The sequence below is a fragment of the Cololabis saira genome, chromosome 17 (assembly GCF_033807715.1).
Source record: "Cololabis saira isolate AMF1-May2022 chromosome 17, fColSai1.1, whole genome shotgun sequence".
NCBI classification, from domain to species: domain Eukaryota; kingdom Metazoa; phylum Chordata; class Actinopteri; order Beloniformes; family Belonidae; genus Cololabis; species Cololabis saira.
In genome coordinates, this window is record NC_084603.1 from 28,714,952 (window position 1) to 28,736,898 (window position 21,947).

The 21,947-nt window shown below is 40.8% G+C and overlaps 1 protein-coding gene across 2 annotated transcripts in view; it reads left to right on the plus strand.

Moving 5' to 3' along the window:
* The window catches only part of slc8a1b (solute carrier family 8 member 1b), a 156,757-nt gene that overhangs the window by 116,459 nt on the left and 18,351 nt on the right, over window positions 1-21,947 (plus strand). For both annotated transcript variants that reach the window (XM_061745620.1, XM_061745618.1), the window contains exons 6-7: window positions 4,014-4,165; window positions 9,374-9,473. In XM_061745620.1, the coding sequence (XP_061601604.1) occupies window positions 4,014-4,165; window positions 9,374-9,473 (252 nt within the window). The remainder of the gene's footprint in view (window positions 1-4,013; window positions 4,166-9,373; window positions 9,474-21,947) is intronic.

The following is a 21,947-nucleotide window of genomic DNA, read 5'->3' on the forward strand; positions in this document are numbered from 1 at the left end:
AGTTAACAAGGTAATGAAAAAAGAGGTGGAAGCCACAAAAACAGTAAATAATCTTGACATGATAAAAGAAACCTTTGAACATGAAACATGAACCAGACCAAGATTGGAGACATAAACAACTGGAAGAAGAGGAGATCCAAGGAAACATGAGGAATGAGATCAGACGAAATTAAAACAATGCCAAAATCCTGACACACTTTTGTTGGAATCGACATTAAAGACTGGGTTTATTGGCTCGACTTGTTTCCCCCGCAAAGCTGATAAATCTAAGTATTTTTAAACTTATTCTAACCCAAAACTATGACTGTGAACAGAGTGAGAACTGTCTCTTATATTTTTGTAATATTTTCTGAATGATTCAGTGACTCAAACTTCAGATTGACGACCATTATGTTTTTTGTCCATTTGGGAGGAATCAATATGAAATATGAATATCATTCAAGGTGGTGGGTGGCAAGATGGATTCAAAATATTTTTTTAAGTATTTAGTGCTGTCTTTTTAAAGGAGGTGGCAGTAATGATACTGCATTTGTTGGGCAGGCGAAGCCCAAACAAATATCACCAACATGGACTTCTTTACTACTTTGGAAACACCAGCCTTAATTAGATAGCTGCATTACTGATGCTGATAATTGAATAAGTAATGTGCTCATTATTGATTTTTCTCTGTATTCTGACAGCCTTTTTAAAAACTTAACTAAATTAAGGCCAAGGGGAAATAGGAAATAAACAACAGAATAAAATAATGAAATAAGTGACTTAAATTTTCAGAGGCAGAGACAAAGGATGGGCTAGAAAGAGTTATGTAACAAAATGCAAATCTCCTATGATACCACAGAGATTATACCCTCATCACGTATCACATCTTATTTAAAGATACAATACACGAGTAATAAAATAAACTTTAAACCGGATCAACTAAAAGTAAAAGTAGAAAAATGTACCCATGTTGAAAGCAAATTTAGCAACGTTTTGATGCTGAATTCCCAGTACATTCAGAGATAATAGCAATGTCTGTTTCTGCTCTGGCTCTAGAGACTTTACATTGATATTTAAAGGAGGAGAGGAAAAATGCATGCAATAATGGAAATCCAAATGATGAACGGTCCAGACAGCAGCTTTGACAGGAAGCAGCAACGTTCATCCTCTGTCAGGAACACAGACGCACAGTCGGAGCGCAGCTAACAAGGATACAGCAGGTCATCTTCGCCCCACATCAGGGGTTTAGGGTAGCCTATTAAATGAGTTCATTAAATCAGAATTACACGGTGTGTAACTGTGTGTTTGCGCATGTCTGTGAATCATGTAAGTTCAAGCTAACCGGAGAACTTTCTATTGTCTCTTTGTAAAGAGAGGACGTTGGCAAACGCGGGTCGAACCTCCGCTGTGTCGCTCCACCAAGTGAGAATGAGGAGGAAGATAAGAAGTACTTTAAAACCTGAGCACATTACAATTAGTTCGCTCAATTTGCACTATTCTTGCCAGTCTTTTAAGGAAAATGACATTTAATTTTCTTTTGTATGCAAGTGCCAAAGATAATGAATTTTTTTTAATATCAAAGGCGGTAATAATAGTTTTTGAACAGCTCGACTCCGCAGGTCATCCCATAGTTACACTTATGGCTTCTTGTGGCTAAAGTAATGAGGACTGGAGCACCTTAGGAACAAGGGTTGGCGTCCAGCCGGATGGTCGGCGGTTCGGTCCCCAGACTCTCCAAGTGCTGAACTGTTCTTGTAAAGCTTTTTGTAGAAGCTCGATAGGATTAAAAAGGTTTTATAGAAGTTCAGACCAATTACCATGAACGCCCGTGCCACTGGACCAAAAGAAAAAGAACAAAACGGCAGCTCCCACTAACACCTGGTCTTCAGTGGGAAACACTGAAGTTGGCATCAATTCAAAACATCAATTTTTATCGATTCCATCCCCAATCAGCACTGGATAAAACCTGACACGCTGATTTCTCCAGTACTTGAAGCTGGAAGAGTAAATGCAGTTCTGAAATAAGTTTCAGAAACATGCAATGCAGCTGAATGTCACAGTGGAAGGCTGGCAGCAAAACTCCCGTCAACAACAATAAGCGAGTCATGCTTGTGGTGCAGGGCAGCCTGTAGCGCAACAGAATGCCAACGCGTTCTGTTATAGTAACACTTGCTCCTTGAAGGATGACCCCGGCCTGCTGAGGCTGGGAGGGTAGAGGCTCCACGAGGGCGAGGCTAGGGGGGTTTCTGGCCGTGCAAAAGTAGGCTTTCTTTTTCTGAGTTAACTCAAGTTTAAAAAAAGGTGCATAAAAAGGGTCAAACACTGTTTTGCCGCATAAGACCACAGGGTGCGGTCAAACGGATACAGATGTAACAGATTCATTCATTCATCTTTTTACTTTTAGGGAAATGCATTTATGTTAATTTTTTTCTCTCCCGCTGGATATATTAATCAAAGAGTTATGCATATTTTGAAGTTTTTGAAGGTAAACCGTAAAAATGTTGAATCAGCGAAATATGACAAGGCTATTGGTTTTTCAAAGAAATGTTTTATGTTTATGTAAGGTTGACATTTTTGTGTGTTGATGTGCTGAGAAGAAGCCTTTTTTCCAAAAAAGAAAAAAGACAGCAAAGATTTCTTCACAATCGAACAACTAAAGTCTTTTTAGTTTTGTACTTGAAAAATGATGCCAATGTGCACTGTTGGATACTCAAAGATATCCACGTCTTTCATACTAAACCAAGGTTTGTGCATTCTTCTCCCAACGTTTCTGGTTAGTAAATTATGAAAGTAAGTTCAGATTTGCTCTAAATTATTGTAAACATTATTGGTGATCTTCTGGTATAACACACGTAATACACAGAGTGATATACTCTGCTTTCAGAAACAATGACCTTAAAAAGAAATGTACACGTGGTCGCTCTCTTTGCATCGTCATCATGTTACCTTGTTGCTCCAGAAATGGCATATCAAACACTGGCCCAAGACAGGCCATTAAAGGTTCAACATATATGAGGGAGGATCATTTCAGTTATATTTGCAATTTAAACCACTAAATCTCCATGCATCCTCAACAATGTGCATTTAACTGGGCATTAATGCAACTTTTATTTGTTTTACCTGCTTTGTAGTCATACAGAGGCCAGCTAAACAAATCCCTAACATCTCAAGGATTTTGTATGAGCTGCAGTCAACTAATTAGCCTTTCATTACAGAGCGCCGCATAGAGATGTGAATTAGGGGTGAAAAGAAATGAGAGGCTCTTGATTTTATTTTGCTTGTTTTACTTTAAACTCTACATGAACAAGGACAGCCACAGATGGTGCCTCTTGTTTATGAGATGGTACAGATTTTTATTTTAAATGCTCTGGGAATAAATGTGCACGGCTATTTGTGAAGACCCTCAGTGCTCTGCACTGTGATGGAAACCAGTCTCATAGATGACCAGTTCCCCTATGGAAAATGTGATCACAGCCATTCCCTATGCTCCCTAAACATTCTGATCCCAGCAGGGGCTTCTGGCTCTACAGCAGAGCTCAATTACTGAAACAGAACATAAGGGTGGGGGGAAGGCAAAAGTGGGGGCTGCTGTCAGTGACGGAGCAAGAAAAGGTTAATGAGACGTGTTTTCCATTCCATAAAATGACTTGAAATACTGAGGACTGCAAAGCTTGTTAAATAAGTTGTAACCGCAGACACATCTAGATGTTAATTTAACACAAAAACTGGCTCTGTGCATGAATATTATGAATCACTCAGATGGGATCTGTTCACATATTTAACACAGTTGAGTCCTTAAAAACTGACAGGTTCAGTTTGGCTGCTGTTAATGTCGTTATTTCAAGCACGCTTCAGATATTCACAGACACGTGGCATTTAACACAAAAAAAATGCAATAAAAAACTATGAACATCTTTCTAGTTATTCTTCCTCACTGAACACTTTGAAGATTTTCCTGATGTGTGCACAACTAAGATGTGACCTGCTACATACTCACTCCGCGACTGTTTGTTGCCATCTTGTGATCTTTTCAGAGGAAAAAGAGGAAAAAAAGGAAGTGGAGGAGGAAGAGGAGCCGCTGACAGAAAAAGATGAAGAGGACCGACGCATAGCAGAAATGGGCCGTCCCATGCTGGGCGATCATGTTAAGTTGGAGGTCATTATCGAGGAATCGTACGAGTTCAAGGTAAGGCACCTTGTGTGTCCTCTGTGTGGTTAGATAGGGAGGTGCAAGCCTAATGTTTGACTGAACTCGCTTATATTTGTACAGCACACCCGTTCCATCCAACTGTCTTGATACAATCAGCGTTTTGAGGCCACTTTCTGATAAATTTACTTTGATCCTCCAAACCATCCCAGCAGACAAAAATCCCATTAGGATTGAAGCAACGCTTTCTTTTTTAATTTGTGAAATTCCTCATGAAATCATGTAATTCAAATTGTAATGTCGTCCTTGTGTTTGATATAACTGCCACCAAATCAATCGACCTGGCACATTGAAGACGTCGTCTTTGGTTCAAAGTATTGAATAATTGCAGAAATGATATGATTCGGAATGATAAGATGTTTTAACACAAAACTAATCAAGAGATGCTTCCAGTACATCAGAAAAGGCCATTAATCATTACTCTGCTGTATCAATCTCTTAAAGTAATGTTCAGGAAAAGCTTTCCAAAGAACTGAAGCGCTCTGAATGGTTGGAGTAATTAATCATTTTGAAGTATCGGATACGGTCAGAAATGGCAGCATCTGCTGGCCACATTGGTGCAATGTCTGTAAATCTGAGAGATGTGAAAGCAGTCGTGCTGCCTCTGCTTCCGGACATCTGCAACAAAAAGATTTTTTCAAGGCTGCTACATACTATTGATACCAGATTTATTGACACGTGTCTCTGGCAGTGAATACGCATAACTGATGCTGGGGGTGGATCAATGTGACTAATCAGTTGCAATTTTCTAGGTTGATCTGATTCGGGTTTATTTTCCCTCCTGAAGGTTCTACCTGCCAACTCAGACTTGCTAAGAATTACAATGAACTGAATAGAAAATCATGTATGTACTAATTGAAGGGGGGGCTGCAGGAAGTTTCAAGGTCTCGTCTTTCTCTGTCTTGGAAATAAAGTGACCCAGGTCACTGATGGGAGATATTTGTTACAAAATATCTCTTATCAGAGAACAGGATTGCGATTATATTATATATATTGATCTCAGAATAGCAGAATGGCAGATGTTGTATGTTTACCAAAGATTGAACTTAAAGTGCTGTATTTGTACTATTGCGAATGAAAACAGGTGCATCAAATAACTAGAAGCTCAGCAGTCAAATGTAACACGGACGCAGACGTTCAAATGTCTTAAAAGACTTGTTTCCACTCTGGGGCCGATTTCAGCCGCATGTATGGGTGAAACGTAGAATAAAACGTGCTGGTACCACGTGAGAAAACAATCTCCTGCTCAGTGTTGGGTATATTTGGATTAGGTGATGTTATCACATTTCTGAAACCTCAGTCCTTGACTTCAGAACATGTCTGATCATCCATCTGATCTTTTATTTTTAAAACTGCTGATACCAATCAAAGGTGGCAAATTCTGCAGGCTGTGTGCTCTGCTTCCCTTAATTTTAACCTCGTACCCCGCGTTAGTTGAGAGACAGGTATGTGCAGCAGGGTGATGCTGTGTTGGATTATTTATGGACCCATTTCTTCAAGGCTTTTTAATGTTTTACAGGTCATACAGATTACTAGTGTGGATATTCAGGTTTCACTGTAAAAAAAAACCTGACTTGCCCTGCTAAAGACTATCACCTTTGTTGCACTACATCCGGGGAAAATGTGATCCTGTTTACAATTTTTCCCCTCTAGTTATTTATTCTATTAAAACAGAAATGACAGCAGTATCCAAAATGCTCAGCCATAGGGGGCACGGTGGCGCAGCAGGTAGTGCAGCCGTCTCACAGCTAGAAGGTCCTGGGTTCGATTCCCGCCGGGGACGCTGTGGGCGCTGAAGTGCGTGTTAGTTCCCCCATGACTTCAGTGCCCACACCATGGGTGGGGTTGGCGAAAGGATCTTTCTGTGTGGAGTTTGTATGTTCTCCCCGTGTTCCCTTGGGTAGCTAGTGTGAGCTACCCTCACAAAAACATGCACACAGTCCTGGGCTATACATGCCCCCTCTGGCCAACCGGGGCGCCAGATGGGGTGGGGAGGATCTGGCCGGAATAACGTGATCCTTCCACGCGCTACGTCCGGTCAGAGAATCCTCATCCTGTCTGGTGAAAAGAAGCGGTCCGTCACTCCTCAGGATAAGAAGGAGACCTGAGCCCAGTGTAGGGCCCTCCCTAGGTTGGCAGAGGAGAGCAATGCCCAGGACTGTTACTTAGGTATGAGCACTGGGTGATGAAATGGGTAAAAAATCAGGGATAAAAAAATATTTAAAAAAAAAAAAAAAAAAAAATGCTCAGCCAATGCAACACTTCTCTGATTCAGCTGTTTGCTTTGTTCTGCGCTGAAATCTCAAATGTGTTGCACAGAATACACATATGCTCACATAAACTGCACAAAGACACCTCCCACATGTGCTGTGCAGTGTCAAACCTTTCTTATGCATGCAGGAAGTAATTGCATAATGTGTATGAGTCGTTTCCTTGCTATCCTTCTCCCACGCTGACTCTTAAGACAAATTTAAATGTAATCACCATTCAAGGTCCATATTGTGTGCGTCCGTGTGCACTAATGCATGTACTTTGCCGCCGTCCACCTACATACTCACTCTAGACAGACAATAGCTCCTAGTAATAGCGAGCCACTTGACAGGATACCATACTTTGTCAAGTGCTTCAGTGCATGAAATTATGCTTTTGTTGTGCTTCTGTGTGGAACTGGATCCTATAGTTATCTGAAGTACTCCCCGTTGTTAAACACTGGAGTGCAATAGTGTTTGACCCTAAAAGTTTAAAAAGGGAAAAGAAATAAAAGTTGGAGCTATGGAAAGTTTTTCCTTGGGGGAATTAAGATTTCCATTTGAGTGTAAGACTTTTTTTTTGTGACGGATAAGTGTGCCCAAGACGAAACGTATCATAAAAACAGGATGCGGCACCGTCGCTATCTTACAAAAACAAGATAATCGTGTATTCAGGGAAATTAAAATCTTAGTGCTGATCTTGGTCTCGGTCGAGATGCAGCTGTTTATGGTAACAGATGTGAGGGAAAACAAGCTGTAATTATTATATCCAGGTTAAATCTAGCTTTACTTTGCATTGAAGTTTTCACATAACATTTTCATAATTACAGGGCTAATATTTACTCCTAATGAAGACCTGTATGTCTGTCGTGTAAACGGTCTTTTCTCTTACCTCTGGGGCTCATAGCACCTCGGATGAGTGACAGAGACCTAAAGACACAGGCTGTATCCCCACTAATAAACAAAACCAGTCTGCGTACCCCTCGATGTTTCAGCTACACATCAAGATCTTCACACCATGCGTCCTGGTCATACATGCACAAGTAAAAAATAAGTGGGCTGAAAACTCCACCAGAAATGACCTTCATTCCAGATTGTCATAACAGCTTTTCCCTTACACGTGTAGGCAGTTGTGGTGTTATTAAATCCAGACTTTGACTGCCTCGCGGCTGATATCAAGCACGACATCTGCAGCACTTGCTGTCTCACCTCTATATAGTTGTTTATGCAGTTGTTACAACACATCTGTGTCTTACCCTCTGGTGATGGCCACATGATGTAGGTTTGGTGAATCGTGGAAAGATGTGCAGTGACCCAAAAGAGCAAATCATGAACTGAATCTGTGCAACTGTATCATCACTTCCAAATATTTGCTTTTGCCCATCCATATTACACCGCAAACTCAAACTGATTCTGCAGTGGAGCAGGTTTTTGTTTGTTTTGTTTAGTTAGTTTTTTTTACATTTTCAAGTTTCAATTTGCCAGAGTAATGTGGATGTCAAATGTCACGGTAGGCATTTATGAAATGGCTCAGAGAAGCAAGAAGAAGAGCAAACAACATGAAAAAGCTACATGAAGTTAAATAAACTCTCCGCATGCAGAAGGTAATGTGAAGCTGTTTATGTGCGAGTCCACAGCAGCAGTGAGGAACTATTTACATCCCTAAGCTCCATTCAACACAATAAGCATCCCACTTTCTCTCTGAAGTGCAGATTAAAGGGAGAGCAATCTGCTCTGTTCCACTTATTAGATGTGCGCGTGTGTGTGCATACGAGACTGTATGTGTGTTATCTTAATCTGAGTTACTTTCCTTTGAATAAACATGTAATTTGAATTTGAATAATTCTATTCTCAGTGCCAGTTATTATAACCTTAATCGGTCTGCTAAGGAAGATGGTGTTTTAAGTTCTTGCAGAGATCCAAACCTTTCAAGTCATACCAAATATCACAGCCTGATTGCTGTTAGGGGTTTATCTTAATTTTTTACTCAGCACAAATTACCTTAGTTCAGTCCGCTGGAAAACATTGACTACTGTCACCAACGATTCATAAAGTTTGAATGTTTTCTATGAAGGTATTTATGGCCACAAATTGTGCAAATACAAGTGACTGCAGGGGGGCTGGACTCTCCCTCAGAGACGCGGTGAGAATGTCAGTTATCCAGGAAGGGAATCTGAGTTGAGCGGCTTCTCTTCCACATCAAAGCTGCCAGCTGAGGTGGTTTGAGCATCTGGTTAGGATTCCTCCCCGGACCACTCCCCGGGGAGATGTTTCGGACATGTCCGACTAAAGAAGGCCCTGAAGCCAAAACTGGACAAGGTGGAAAGATTTTGTCTCTCGGCTGGCCAGGAATTAGCTTAGTATCCTTGCAGAGAACTGGTGGAGGTGGCTGGGGAGAGGGAGGTCGGGGCTGCTGCTCCTGTGGCTCAAATCTGGGTGAGCGGAAGATGATAGAGGGATAAATAACACAAAATAAATATAGCCATCTGTAACTCTGTCCAGCTCGCTGCTTTAATGGACAGTGCAACAGCCGGAGACATTTAAAAAACCTTTTGGCAAATAAAAACATCAAAGACTGAGCTGTGAAATGGGATAAAGATCAAAGTTAAACTGAGTTACATGAGAGTTCAAAAGTGCCATTCATTCGACATTATTTCTCCCAGATCCACTACTTTTTCTCTGCAGCATAGCAACACTGCTGTGCATCATTTCATACAACGGACAGCAGCAGCAGCTTCATTTTTTGCTGCTTCTTCATCTTTATCTCAGAAGACGTAATGACCTGTCTTGTTATTTGCATGGCTCTGAGGGGGGAATCAGGAAGACTGCTTGTGGGCACCTTCAGGAATGCCACCTGGCGGAAGGAGATAAAAAATGTGTCTTCTGCTGCTGTGATTGCTCATTTAACAGACTGATTACCTGTTCCTTCCTTTGCCAGAACACAGTGGACAAGCTCATAAAGAAAACCAACCTGGCCCTGCTGGTAGGAACCAACAGCTGGAGAGACCAGTTCATAGAAGCCATCACCGTCAGCGCAGGTAAGGCTAATGCACAGATGGGTCATTATGTATAATCATTCAAAGTCCCTGTATTCGCCTCTTGACTCAAACTAGAGGCAATAATTGTCGTTATATGAAGGGGTGCATGTGTGTGTGTCTGACTCATTTGTTCCTTTCAGTATGAACTGCTGCAGTTCCATAGTTTGGATTGTTTAGTTGTGGCGCCTTTGCCTCCATGCATCATTATACTGTCAAATATCACAAACCTCATGCAGAATTAAATAAAGTAGAGTGTTTGCATGAGTGTGTCTTTGTGTGTGTGTGGGTGTGTTAGCTTGACACTGCATGATGTACCTTTTGATTGTTTGGGCAGGCAAACACTGGCCAGATGGGAGATCACGTTGAGAGTTGTGGGAGTAACATTGTGTACTTTAGACCCCACAAAGGCAGGAGGGAAAGAATCTGTGTGTATTTGTTTATGTGTGTTTTGGGGGACCGCAGAGGCTAAAGAGAGATGTTTTGTGGAGATAACCAGAATATGGTGGTTTACTTCTCAGCTGGATGTCAACCTGGCTGGATTATTATCTCTGCCATGAAAAATCAATGATGGTCAGTTATTCCTAATCTAAGCAGGTTGAATGTCAACAAACACTCATTCATTTCTGTTTGTGTCGGGTAGAGATGGGCGGTATGGACTAAAGAATTTATCACGATAATTTTTGGCATTTATCCCGATAACGATAAAAATGACGATGAAAAAAAATACCAATTCAACTCCACCTTTGTAACTGTAAATCCATCTCGCTCTCAGATCCGCCATGTTTGTTACACAAAAACGTCATCAATGAGAATTTATCCTTCTTTCTTTCTTTCTTTCTTTCTTTCTTTCTTTCTTTCTTTCTTTCTTTCTTTCTTTCTTTCTTTCTTTCTTTCTTTCTTTCTTTCTTTCTTTCTTTCTTTCTCCTTCCTCCATCTTCCTTCCTCCATCTTCCTTCCTTCCTTCCTTCCTTCCTTCCTTCCTTCCTTCCTTCCTTCCTTCCTTCCTTCCTTCCTTCCTTCCTTCCTTCATCTTCCTTCCTTCCTCCATCTTCCTTCCTTCCTTCCTTCCTTCCTTCCTTCCTTCCTTCCTTCCTTCCTTCCTTCCCTCCTTCACGTACGTTGTGCATTGATTTAACACAGAACCATAAATCAGCTTTACACAAAAACATCATCAACAGGAATTTTTTTGACGGTATATCGTGAACGGTAAAATATCACCCATTCCTAGTGAAGGGAGTCTAGACTCCAATGTAAAGAAAGCTGCCAGTGGCAACATGGTTGTTCTTTTAGAGTCCTAGTTTGTTCAGCCTAGAGGCCAGAATGGACGTCTGCTCCCTGATTTAATCCTGTGGATTTTCATGGCCTTTTTTTCTATTTGAATATTGACATTGTGCAGCCTATAGCTGAATTTCACATAAGGACAAAAATAAAAGCATGTCCTGATGTTGTTCCTAAAAGACGGGAATACATAGAACTAATGTCACGTCACTGTCAAAGTCTGCTCTAAGCTGAGAGGATGTTAATGTCACATGAAGATGGAGAAAGAGAGCAGCACAGAAATGTAACGCAAATAGGAGCTGACAGAGAGAAAGAGCAGGCGTGCGGTGCAAGGATGCCTTCGAGAAATATGCACAGTGTGGCAAAGAAAACAATATGATGCACCGACTGAAAGGATGTGTGAAGATAAACTATGAGCACGCTATCAAGAGAGAAACAAGACTTCAAGCATACTTTTGCAAGAAATTAAGAGGTTCCAGAGCGAGAAAGAGAAGCTCAGAGGAAAGTGTGAAATGAGAAAGATGTAGTTCACTTTTTCCTTTTTTTTTACCCAAATGTTGAAGAATCGTCTAAGCTACAATTAGAAGCAGCTTATTTTAGTGTTTTGTTTCACCTTGAATTATTTAACAGATGAAACAAATCCACCTACTTTCAAGGTAGGTAGCACCAACTCTATTAAATCTCATTAAATCTACAAAAAAACAAAAGTCCAATAGTTTCACCCAAGTAAGTGTTCCAGATGAATGAATGAAAACAGGTGCAACAGCACTAAGAGATAACCTTACACGTTACAATAGTAAAAAGAAGATTTTTGTTTTAAAGCATAGCTTAAATACATTTTAAAATGTTAAATCTTGACATTTTTTTTCAAAAGTAAAAAAAAAAACATGAAAAATATACAATAACCAGCTCATGAGGGAAAAACCTATCCTGTCATTTTTGTTTAAAATAAATACCCACATGAGTGTGATATGAACAATTAGTCTGTAGTTGAGTTGTTGCCGACCTTAATGCTGTAGTGATTTCTAAGTGTCTAGACACAAAATCCAAAAGCAAAATGCCTTGAAAATAAAGAATTACCCCAAAAAATGGAGGGAAAAGAAGCAGGCAAAAACAGGAGTCCATGTTGGCCACCAAACTGGAAGAAACTGTTTATGGGATTAAAACAGGATTTACGAAACAGAAAAGCCAAACATGAGCCATCATTAATACATGAGAAAACACGCTTACAGTGGGGATAAAGAGATGCAGCGTGGACTGATTAGGTGACAGTTATATGGAGTGATGAATCACAGATCTGCATTAGGCGAGGTGGTTATGCAAGAGCTTGTTTGGTCCAATGAGGGACACAAAGATGGTTACATGAAGAAAATCCACTTGGACAGATCCTGGCTATTTCAGTCTTTAGAGGGAACATAATATGGCCTTCTTTTGAAAATAGACATCATTTTGCTGAGGTATGAGGGAAATCCCTGTGACATATGGATGTGGTATTTCTGCGTAGCTCCGTTCATAACGGCTGGTTTTAGAGGGTGGAGTCAGCTCATGAATAACTGTAATCTGATTTAAGTCACAGCTCCCTTCAAATCTGAACTGCTTAATGACTGACTCATCTTCAGTCTTAGATGGTTTTTGGTTTGTTTTTTTTGTTTTTTTTTCATCTGTTTGTTTTTTTTCCATAGATTTTAGACAATAAGCAAAAATAAATCTGGAAAAGAAAAAGAAAACCTAAAATCTTAACTCTTTGATGTTTGTTGTTGAATTAAGTTACTTGGCATTTGCTGGAATTTTACATTTTCACCCCTGCACCAAGTCTCTAGCTTGGTTTATAGGCCCTTGTGCTCCCTCTGGAGTGGCAATGGTTCGTAATGCTGCTTTTACTGTAATTGAAAGCGTGAGTGTATGCCGCTTCTGATCTCCTCATGGGCAGACAATTTATTCCTGGTAATTTATCTATTTCAAGAAACCCTGTAATGTATTGCCCATGAAACTGAAATGTTTACTTCAATGACCATGAGAGAGAAGCAAACTATCACATTTAACAACTTTTGCTGTTTAAAAAGAATACAAATAGTCACATTACAATTACTGGTTAAATTAAAAATAAAATAAAATCCAGTTGCTTCAGTGGTCGTCCAATTTGCTTCTCCTCCATTGTTCAGAAAGCGTGTGTGTGTGAGTTACATTATCTCGCATGTCAGGGTTTGTGTGTGCGAGTGTTTTACTTTAGACAGCCCTTGTTGGCCAGCTGAAGCCGCTAATGAAAAAGCATGTCTTTGCTGGCTTATCTGGAATTGAGCTGTCTAGGCTTGCAAAGAGCCTTGTGGGTTTGTTTCACTGAAAATTGAGGCGAGTTTTCCCACAAGAAAGGGCTTTTACGAGGCTCTCTTGCACACATACAGTACAGCACAATGATGTTGTATTGACAGTTTTTGAATGTGCCGGAGTTTGCCTCTACCAGTCTTTGGGGTAACTAACCCACGCCCGCCGATAGTGGGGGACAAACGGGTCTGTTGTCCCGGGCCCATGGAACTGGGGAAAAAAAAAAAAAAATGTATTCTTATTAAATTATGGAATCATTTTTCAAAATGTTTCAAAATATGCCTATTTGTGGAAAAAATATGTAGTATTTGAGTTACATAAAAGCTTGTTATTTGTTTTCTTCCTAATTGTCCTTGTGGTCAAGAACCCCCAACACAAAAATGGTTTGGCCGCTGATCAAAATTTGATGTTATCATTTAATTCAACCATTAGAATGGTCAAAATGTCCGGTCAGCACAAGTCCGGTGCTCAGAAAAGAAGAGAAAAGAGAAGAAGAAAATAGAGTCCTCAGAGATTCTCTACACAGATATTTTAAAAAGGGTGGTGACGGTGAAGCTGGAATTAATAAAGTCAGCGTAGAACAAGGTAAGAATCATAGCAGCCAATGTTTACCAACCTTGTAACTTAACCTAACTGGCTAGCTCTAATGTTAACGTCCATTAGCTTGTATAAAAACCTGATGAGCAGAGGGAGAGGAGAGGAAGAGGGAGAAGGAGAGATCCGGGCGCAGGGGGGCCCATCTTAGATTATTTTGTCCGGGGCCCAGGCAAGACTGTCAGCTGGCCTGAACTAACCCACATACAAACGCATCCATGCACACGCACAAACAAGATTCACATCTAAACAACAGGGGGATTTCTGTATTTCAGGGACTTTAAACTACTTGGATTGTGTGAATTGAGATCATTTTGAGTTAAAGAGCTGATTGGATGTTTGTAGATGAAAGAAAGTTGACATCCAGCTGTGAAACAGCCCACAGGAGCAGGGGAGGAAGTAACCGAGCAAGAGGAAGCCACAAGAATCGATGAGCTGCATCAAGCTCATGCTGAGATGTATTGATGAATTTATTTCTATTTACACTTTGACAGTATATCATAGTTTGCATCCTACCTGCTTTAATGGAGACCAGCAGGTCTTCTCCGCTTGGTTCTCGAGGACATCTCACCCCTCATCTGAACGGCTTTCAAAGTAATTTTAACAGGTTAGGAGTTTCAGACTCATAACCACGGTAACAGGTATGTTATATGTGAGGGTAAGCCTGACCCTGACATGTTAAATGTGCAGAACAAATGTGTGGAGGGAGGGATGTGCTGGAAAGTGAGACTCAGACATCAGCTGCATCTCCAGTCATTATCACCTCTTTCTAACCGGATTTTACTTTAGTGCACCTCCACTCATTTACGCCCAGCAGTGTCGAAACGGTCATAACATTGTTTCCTCTTCAGGCTCGACTGTTGCCAACTTGTGTAGCAGCAAATGGCTTTAACAGACTCCCATTTTCCTAAAAGAAACTGTGTATTAAAACAATCAATATAAGAGGGATTGAAGAGGGAAAGGGAAACTGGTATATCTTGTCATCTCATCTTCTATATCATTTCATGTCCTATGTCATATAAAAGTCTGCCCTGAACGATCCCATCACAGGTGGACAGCCTTTACAGGTGTAAAAGAGCCACTCAAACCAAATTAGGAGGTGGCCACATTCTTTTAGCAGTATAAATGCTCCTGGACCACATTGAAGGCCCGCATACATAACTGATATTTCCTGTATGAACTTTCTGACTGCAGAAGAGGCAAAAAGTGCTACATTTGTTAGCATTTCTGGGTAAAACTATGCCTAAAACCATACCGACAAACCAGAAAGGAAGAAAAACTAGGTCTGGGAAGCACCACTCGGGAGCGGGGATGGAACCCCGGAAGTGCAGCTACTTTTTTCAAGATAATTAGCAGTTTCAGATAGCTAAAAAAGTTCAAACTAGTGGTGAAGAGCACACCAGTAAAGACACACACTTGACACACTCAAATGGCTGGATTCTGCTGAAAACTTTCATTAAAACTGTCCTAATGTAGATTATAGCAAAGATAGCGGTGCTGTCAATGACTTCAGGTGGTTAAGATTGTGCTGTTTTCAGCACTTAAGTAGCACACGTGGGAGAGGGGTCAAAGATTAATTACTTCTCCTGTGGTATAAAAACATAAATCCGTGATGGAGGCATGGGAAGAAAATGAGGTGGCTTGACTGAGGCACAACGGCTGGCCAGGTCACCCCTCCTGGGTTCAGATCTGGATGGGAGGATGAATTAATCATGCATTATATTTACATAGAGACGTGGGATGTTAAGGCGAAATGAACTGAAACCTAAGGTGAAGGAAGAAAAAATACACCAAAATCTAAAATGTATTTTCTTAATTTGTCTCAAAATATGACATTTACGTAACTCAACCGCAAGGAAAAGACGAGTAGAGAAAAGCAAGAGCGAAGCAAAGAAAGGAATATGTTTTTTCTTTTAAAGCTCTTGACTGATAATGGATAGAAGACATTTCTAATGCCCTTTTCTCACAAGTTAACACAATGCACTGAGATGCACAACGGCTTCTTAAACCATGTTTTAACACCTTTTCATGGCAGCCGGTTTGAAGGTGTTGGCCAGTCGACCCTATACCCCGCTCTTCTTCTGACATTGATGTTACATCTCTGCACCACTTCTGAGCCACAGCAAAGGCCGACTGATGTTAAACGGATGATTCATATTTGATCTGAATCTGTGATGCCACAGATATTTTCAAACCTCACCAACCCCCCCAAAAAACTGGCAGGGTTGTTTTATGTTGGAATTTTTGAACTGTTAGTTACTTGAGGCTATGTTTTTAGAAAATTGCAGCTGGAAGAAAATAAGCAAAATCAACTCCAACAACTGGAGTGCAACAAGAGGAAGTAGGTAAGGGAAGAAAAGACAATTTTTTAACAAAATATGATGATGATCAGCTAATTAATCCAAGATGGAGACCAACAACATCTTCAGATGAAAAAAATATTCTCTCTATAAACAAATTAGTAATGTCACTTTTGATTTTGAAAAACAAACAATTCGATATTTACAGTCTGTGATCATTACAGATAATGCTTAAAAAATAAAATAAACGTTATGATCCAGCAGCAGTGCTCTAAAGAAAATAATTGCCAGCTTTACATATGGCATTTCCTGTTGAGCTGCTGTTTCCGTGCCCTGAAGAGTTGTTGGATACATAATGGAGCACAAATATTTTAGGCAGATACTAATTAACAATAGGGCATTATTTCAAGTGTGTTTAAGAGGACCAACGAATCTGCTGGCTCACTTTCAAGCGTGCAACAGTCGTCAAGAGTCACCAGAGACAAGCGGCGCAGCATTGAGTGTCCAACCTCATCTGACTGCCTTCTATTCAGGACGTTCCAACTTCAGCAGATCCCTCGTTACAAGCTTGAAATGTCATTATCCATTCGAGGGACCCATGTGCACTTTCATGAAATGTTTGCTTGAGCATGTAGAGTTGTAAATAAAAAAGGAACTAGCACTTCATGCCCTTAGACAAATGACAACATTAATTTTGTGGGGCACAGAGCTTGAAGTCATGGCATCAGTGCATCCACAGTCGTCTGCAAATGTAGACATGCTGGATTTGGATCAATCTTGCAGACGCATAGTGCTAGTTCATGGGTTTGAACAAGTCCAGTGCAGCTGTCACTGATGCAGGGTTTAATACATGAAGTGATAAGCTTTGTCTAATCTTATCCATCTTTTTCTGTGTCTTACTCTCTTACTATTCCGCCCCGCATTTTTCTTATCACCCCTTAAAGATATTAAAGGGAACTGAAGATTAATCCTTTTAAAGAGGCCTCAAATATGCTTTCATCTTGACCGAAGACTTAAGACATCTTATTGTCTCTTTCATCTTCGGGTATGAAATGTAAAATCTAAATCTCCGGCTCTTATTTTGTATGAAACTCTGGGTAAGAAAGCAGATTAGACAGTAGGCGACAGAGTCTTTTTCTCATGATGGCAGGCCATCAAAGACCTGACCTCGAGGTCGATGCTTCATAGCATCAGTTTAGAACTTACGTGCAGATTTGTGCACAAACAAGCGCACAAAATGCTTATGGGACCATGACCTTCATCTCAAAGCAAGCATCCTACATTTAACGAGCCTTTAAAGCTCCCAGAAAATGTCATCGTGCCGAATTTAGTGCATGTGCACAGCGAGCAGTGGCTAATGGAGAGTTCCTGAGATAAGCTCACAAGAGAGACAGGAAGAGATTGAGTGCATTCATCATTGTGCACAGGCAGTATGTGACAGCTGTCCAAATTAGATGGTAGCTTGAGAGCTGAACCCTGGACGTATTTGTTGTCATTTACACGTTGGCTTCTGTTTTACTCAAATATGCCGTTTCCCTCCGTTTGATAAATGAGCTCTGTCTTTTCATATTTGCAACGTGAAGGATAAGGCCCGCTGTTGAAAGAGGCAGTGGTGGCAACGGTCATTATTCTCATTCAGTCCTCTCTTCCCATGAATCAACCAGACTTTAGGAGACTATAGAGAAAAGCTTCATTGATCTGCACTAAAATACCTTCTTATAAGTTAGCGTATGATTTTAGGCATCAGCATCACCCGAATCATTGTAGTTTTGCCTCAACACAAAGCCTTTTCTTTTTAAAACAACTCCTCTGTCCATCTAATTGTCCTGCCATTCAAGAAAAATATGCAGATATCATTGACAGTGATGATTTGTAAAATGAATTAAATCTTTAAATCATTCATTTTCACAGGTGGTCCCTTCTTTAGACAATGTAGATAAAAACTCAGAGCCAGACGTTTAACATCTGGAGTGCAGCGGTCCTCCTTCATTCGCATGTCCAAAATTATATAAGCGGTTGTAACCGGTTTGCACTACAAACAGTCCTACCCCACATCTGTTGATCTTTCTGTAATCTATTATCTGCAAGTATCACCCAAAATCCGCAAAGAGGGATGCTGGAATCCAGAATATGTTCCCCCAGCCAAGTCTAAAAAATCACAACCCCCCTCTTTCTCCTGTCAGTGCTAAAAGCTCATCCATCCGACCTCCAAGGCATCGCACATGCCACACACTTATCCAGAGAAAAAAGAGAGAGAAAAAAGAATCCAAACAGCCTTTCTTCTGCCCTTCATTTTTCTCCTCCTCTACATGCTGTCATCTCATTTTTAACTCATTTGCATTTCAGGTCTTTTTCTGATTACGAGGTGCTCTTTAGGGAGCTCACTTTGCTCCCTCCACATGCAAACAACTCTCCATTGTAATGGATACTGATCTTAACAAATTGTAAAAAGTGCCAGAATTAGCTGTAGAAATCCTCCAGGCAGAACAGCATTCAGGTCAGCGTGAAAAGATGTTAGTTTGAACTGAGAGGGAGAAATAATTTGGCAGAGTAACTGCAACAGACAGCGACCTGAGCTGCATGAAAACAGACTTGAGAATTGTCACTTGATGGTACAGTACGTGGCTGTGAAACTTGCACAGTAGCAGTTCTCATGGTGAAGTTAGTGCAGTGATTCTAGTGATTTGGCCTAATGTCAGTGTCTCATGAGCAACTCTCAGACTGTTAAAGGTTCACTGAAATGTCAGGATTGTTTTTGTTCTGCTGTGGAGGATCATACAGGTTGGTCCGAGAAAAATCTGAAATATCCACGGCTTCTCGATGCATCAAAACACTTCAAGTCGTATCACTAACACTGTATTAAGTTTAATTTTACAGTAGTAAATCAGTCAGTGTTACGATCACGGCTGTGAATAGGAAGGATCCCCCGTAACAGGATGTATATCAGCAAACCTGTGGAAGCCTCTGCCAGAAGGCACTTAATTTTTTAACCACAGTGTCGTTAAGATTATGTGCAGCGTTGTCCCAATCATCTTGTGTTGCGTTTTATGTAACTGTCTTCTTTTCACAATCAGCCGAGGGGTTGCAGAGCAGTTCCCAGCAAAGTTGTAGCCTTCTCGCTCACTTTCTGTGAGTCACTGGCTCTGCTGCTGCTGCCCCAACACATGACTGCAGATGAAAACTGCACTCTGATGCAACATAATGTGTCATAATTTTGTATAAGTATTATGGAAGGTGACATTTTCAGTCTTTCACTGACTACAAGTGACTTTGTGGCACTTAAAAGTACTTATGAGCTCCAGCTTTGCTCAGCAGTGAGGAAAACGTGACATCTTGGTGGACATGACATTTTTCTTTTTGTTCAATGCAACTATGGAACATACTGTATATTGATCCGTAAGAGTTATTGTGTTGCATCTACTTTATACTGCTTGTAGACAATGATCCAATTAGTTTTTTCTTGTTTGAACATACATTCAAAAAAAACAATGGTAATTGTGACAGAGAGGATTTACTGTAGCACTGCAAGGACTCACCCAAGATATTCTATTGGCAGGCTGCTGATGTGCTGTGCCTAAAGAGTTGACACACTGTGCAACTTCTACCCACCAATCAGCCATTCACAACCCTTTTCTCACAATTGTTTTGTTTAGATGAAAGCAGTAATCCTCGTCTGCTATGTACCAAGGTTTTAGTTTTCTGATTTAGATATTGTACTTCTGTCCCTCCAACTCTTTTTGGAAAATCCAAAAGAAATTCCCTAAATAACGCTTTGTGCAAGAGCCATAAATTGGAAAGCAGCTTGTTCTCTGAGCAACAATGGCTCAGGGTGCAGGAACAATGTTTTGAGGTGAAGCAGAGGGACCACTTTGAATGCGGGAGCAGTGTTTTGAGAGAGAATTGTAGCCTATCTGAATGCTAACACAAGCCATCAAGTAAGAAATATTACTGTCCAAAAGCCACCTTGCAAGATATTTATTTGGTTATTTGAAATAAGATTTGCTTTGTAATGCGCTTTAATAGACCGTGAAGACAGACTGAAAGGCACGAGCTCAAACAAAGAGACATCAGTCGGGGTAAAAAAAAAAAATCAATGGAAAGGAAATCAAGGGGAAATAAGGGATTGTTAGAACAAAGAATGAGGGGGGAAAGTGGAAGACGGTAAAAGATTGATGTGCAACCATTCCACACTCCACTGCTCTTTAATTACTAAGTCCACACGATGTCGTTCAATCACCCTCTCCTCTGTGTAGGTGAGTTATTTATGGCGCCCTGTCTGTGCGTTTTCACCCAAGGGAAATGTAGGTAATGTGGCATTTTGGGAGAAACCTTGAGAGGAAAAATGCAGAGAAAGGCCATTTGTAGTTGTATACAGCACCCTGTGATCAGTGGAATGAAATGTGCCATTTGTCGATGACAAATGATGATGATGACTGGGCGACTCGCTAAATGACTGATTACTTAATTGATTCGTCATTTGTCGACTTTTGTGGCTTGTCAGAAGAGGCCGATTGACTCATTCACTTATAGACCGAGCGGCGGCGCCTCAAAAGGTTTGACAGTATGCAAAGAAAAGAAATTCAATTGCACTTTCATGGATGGAGGGAGTTCTTTCTGGAGGAAATGAAAGTGTGGTTCATCAAAGGTTTTCTGCCGTACAGTCAGGTTGATGATTTTGTGCTCCGAGGGAAAGACTTGGCCCTGTTTTACTGCCGTGTGTCTGCTCGGAGCTCTCCAGTGACTCTGATGCCTGCCAGCCTGACTCTGCGTGTGTTTCAGTGTGTGTCCTGCACAGACGAGATGACGGGTCCAGTGGAACATGAATATAAACATGAGCGTGTCTGCGTGAATTGTGACAGACACCACATACACCTAATTAGTCACACAGCTGTGATACTGTAAAGCAGCTGAAGACGGTATGTGTTTGTTCAAAGAAATAGGAAACTAGATTAAGTTTATTCGGGGGGTTTTTAAGGGGGAAAAAAAGGCTTTGAAGCTTCCGGACATATCTTCAGATATACAGTGAGCTTTATTAAGAGACAAAGGTGGCTTTCAAAATGTGACATCTGTTTGTTTTTGACAAGCAGAGGGAGTTTTTTATCGTCACGCGACTGACATATTCAGCCTCAAAGAGTCATTAATGAGAAGCGCACCAGTTGTGGGAATGCGTTTGAAGACGCAAGGACAAATGTCAGGCTGTGTTTTAGACCGTGACTGTGTGAGAGAAATCTCCCGCAAAGCACCCGGTGTAAGATCAGCTCGCCTCGGGATTGGGACTCTGATCTCGTCTCACTTCAGTGTGGATGTTTTTGGTGTTTGCATGTGCCGAGTATTCATCTGTCATTCATGTCCTTCTGGACACATGGAAACTGGTGGCAGAGATGTTTGGAGCCTAACATCAATTGTCTTGCTTCTTTTTTTTCTCCTTTGATGCGCAATCAAGAAACAAGTTACAGTGGAACAGAATATTAGAAGTATAATATTATACACAAGGATTATATGGCTAGATTTGAAAAAAAAGGGTAAAACATTTTAACTGTCTTTTATAAAATTGAGTATTGACAATGAATCAAAGAAAAATAAAGGAAGAAATGAAGGGACAACTACTTACAAAGCTGTTTCTTGATCTGAAATGTTCTAAATGCTTTATATTTGGTTGTCTTGGAAACCAGTCCAGGAAGAACTGAAGCCCAACATTTTTAAGCATTTAAAGGAGCCGTCTGTAAGAAATGACCAAAACTGGTACTGCAGTCACTTTCAAAATATTGTTGAGCGGCATGTACCCTCCCCCTCCTCCCCCCAACCAGAGGTTGCCAGGTTTTTCATCCAACACGTTCGTAGCGGCTGCTGCGATAATTAGAGCCGAGCTGGCAACCCGGATGCCGATACAATACTGACTTGGTGATTGGGAGATAGGTGGAGGGTGGAGCTTCAGAAACAATACTGACTTGGTGATTGGGAGATAGGTGGAGGGTGGAGC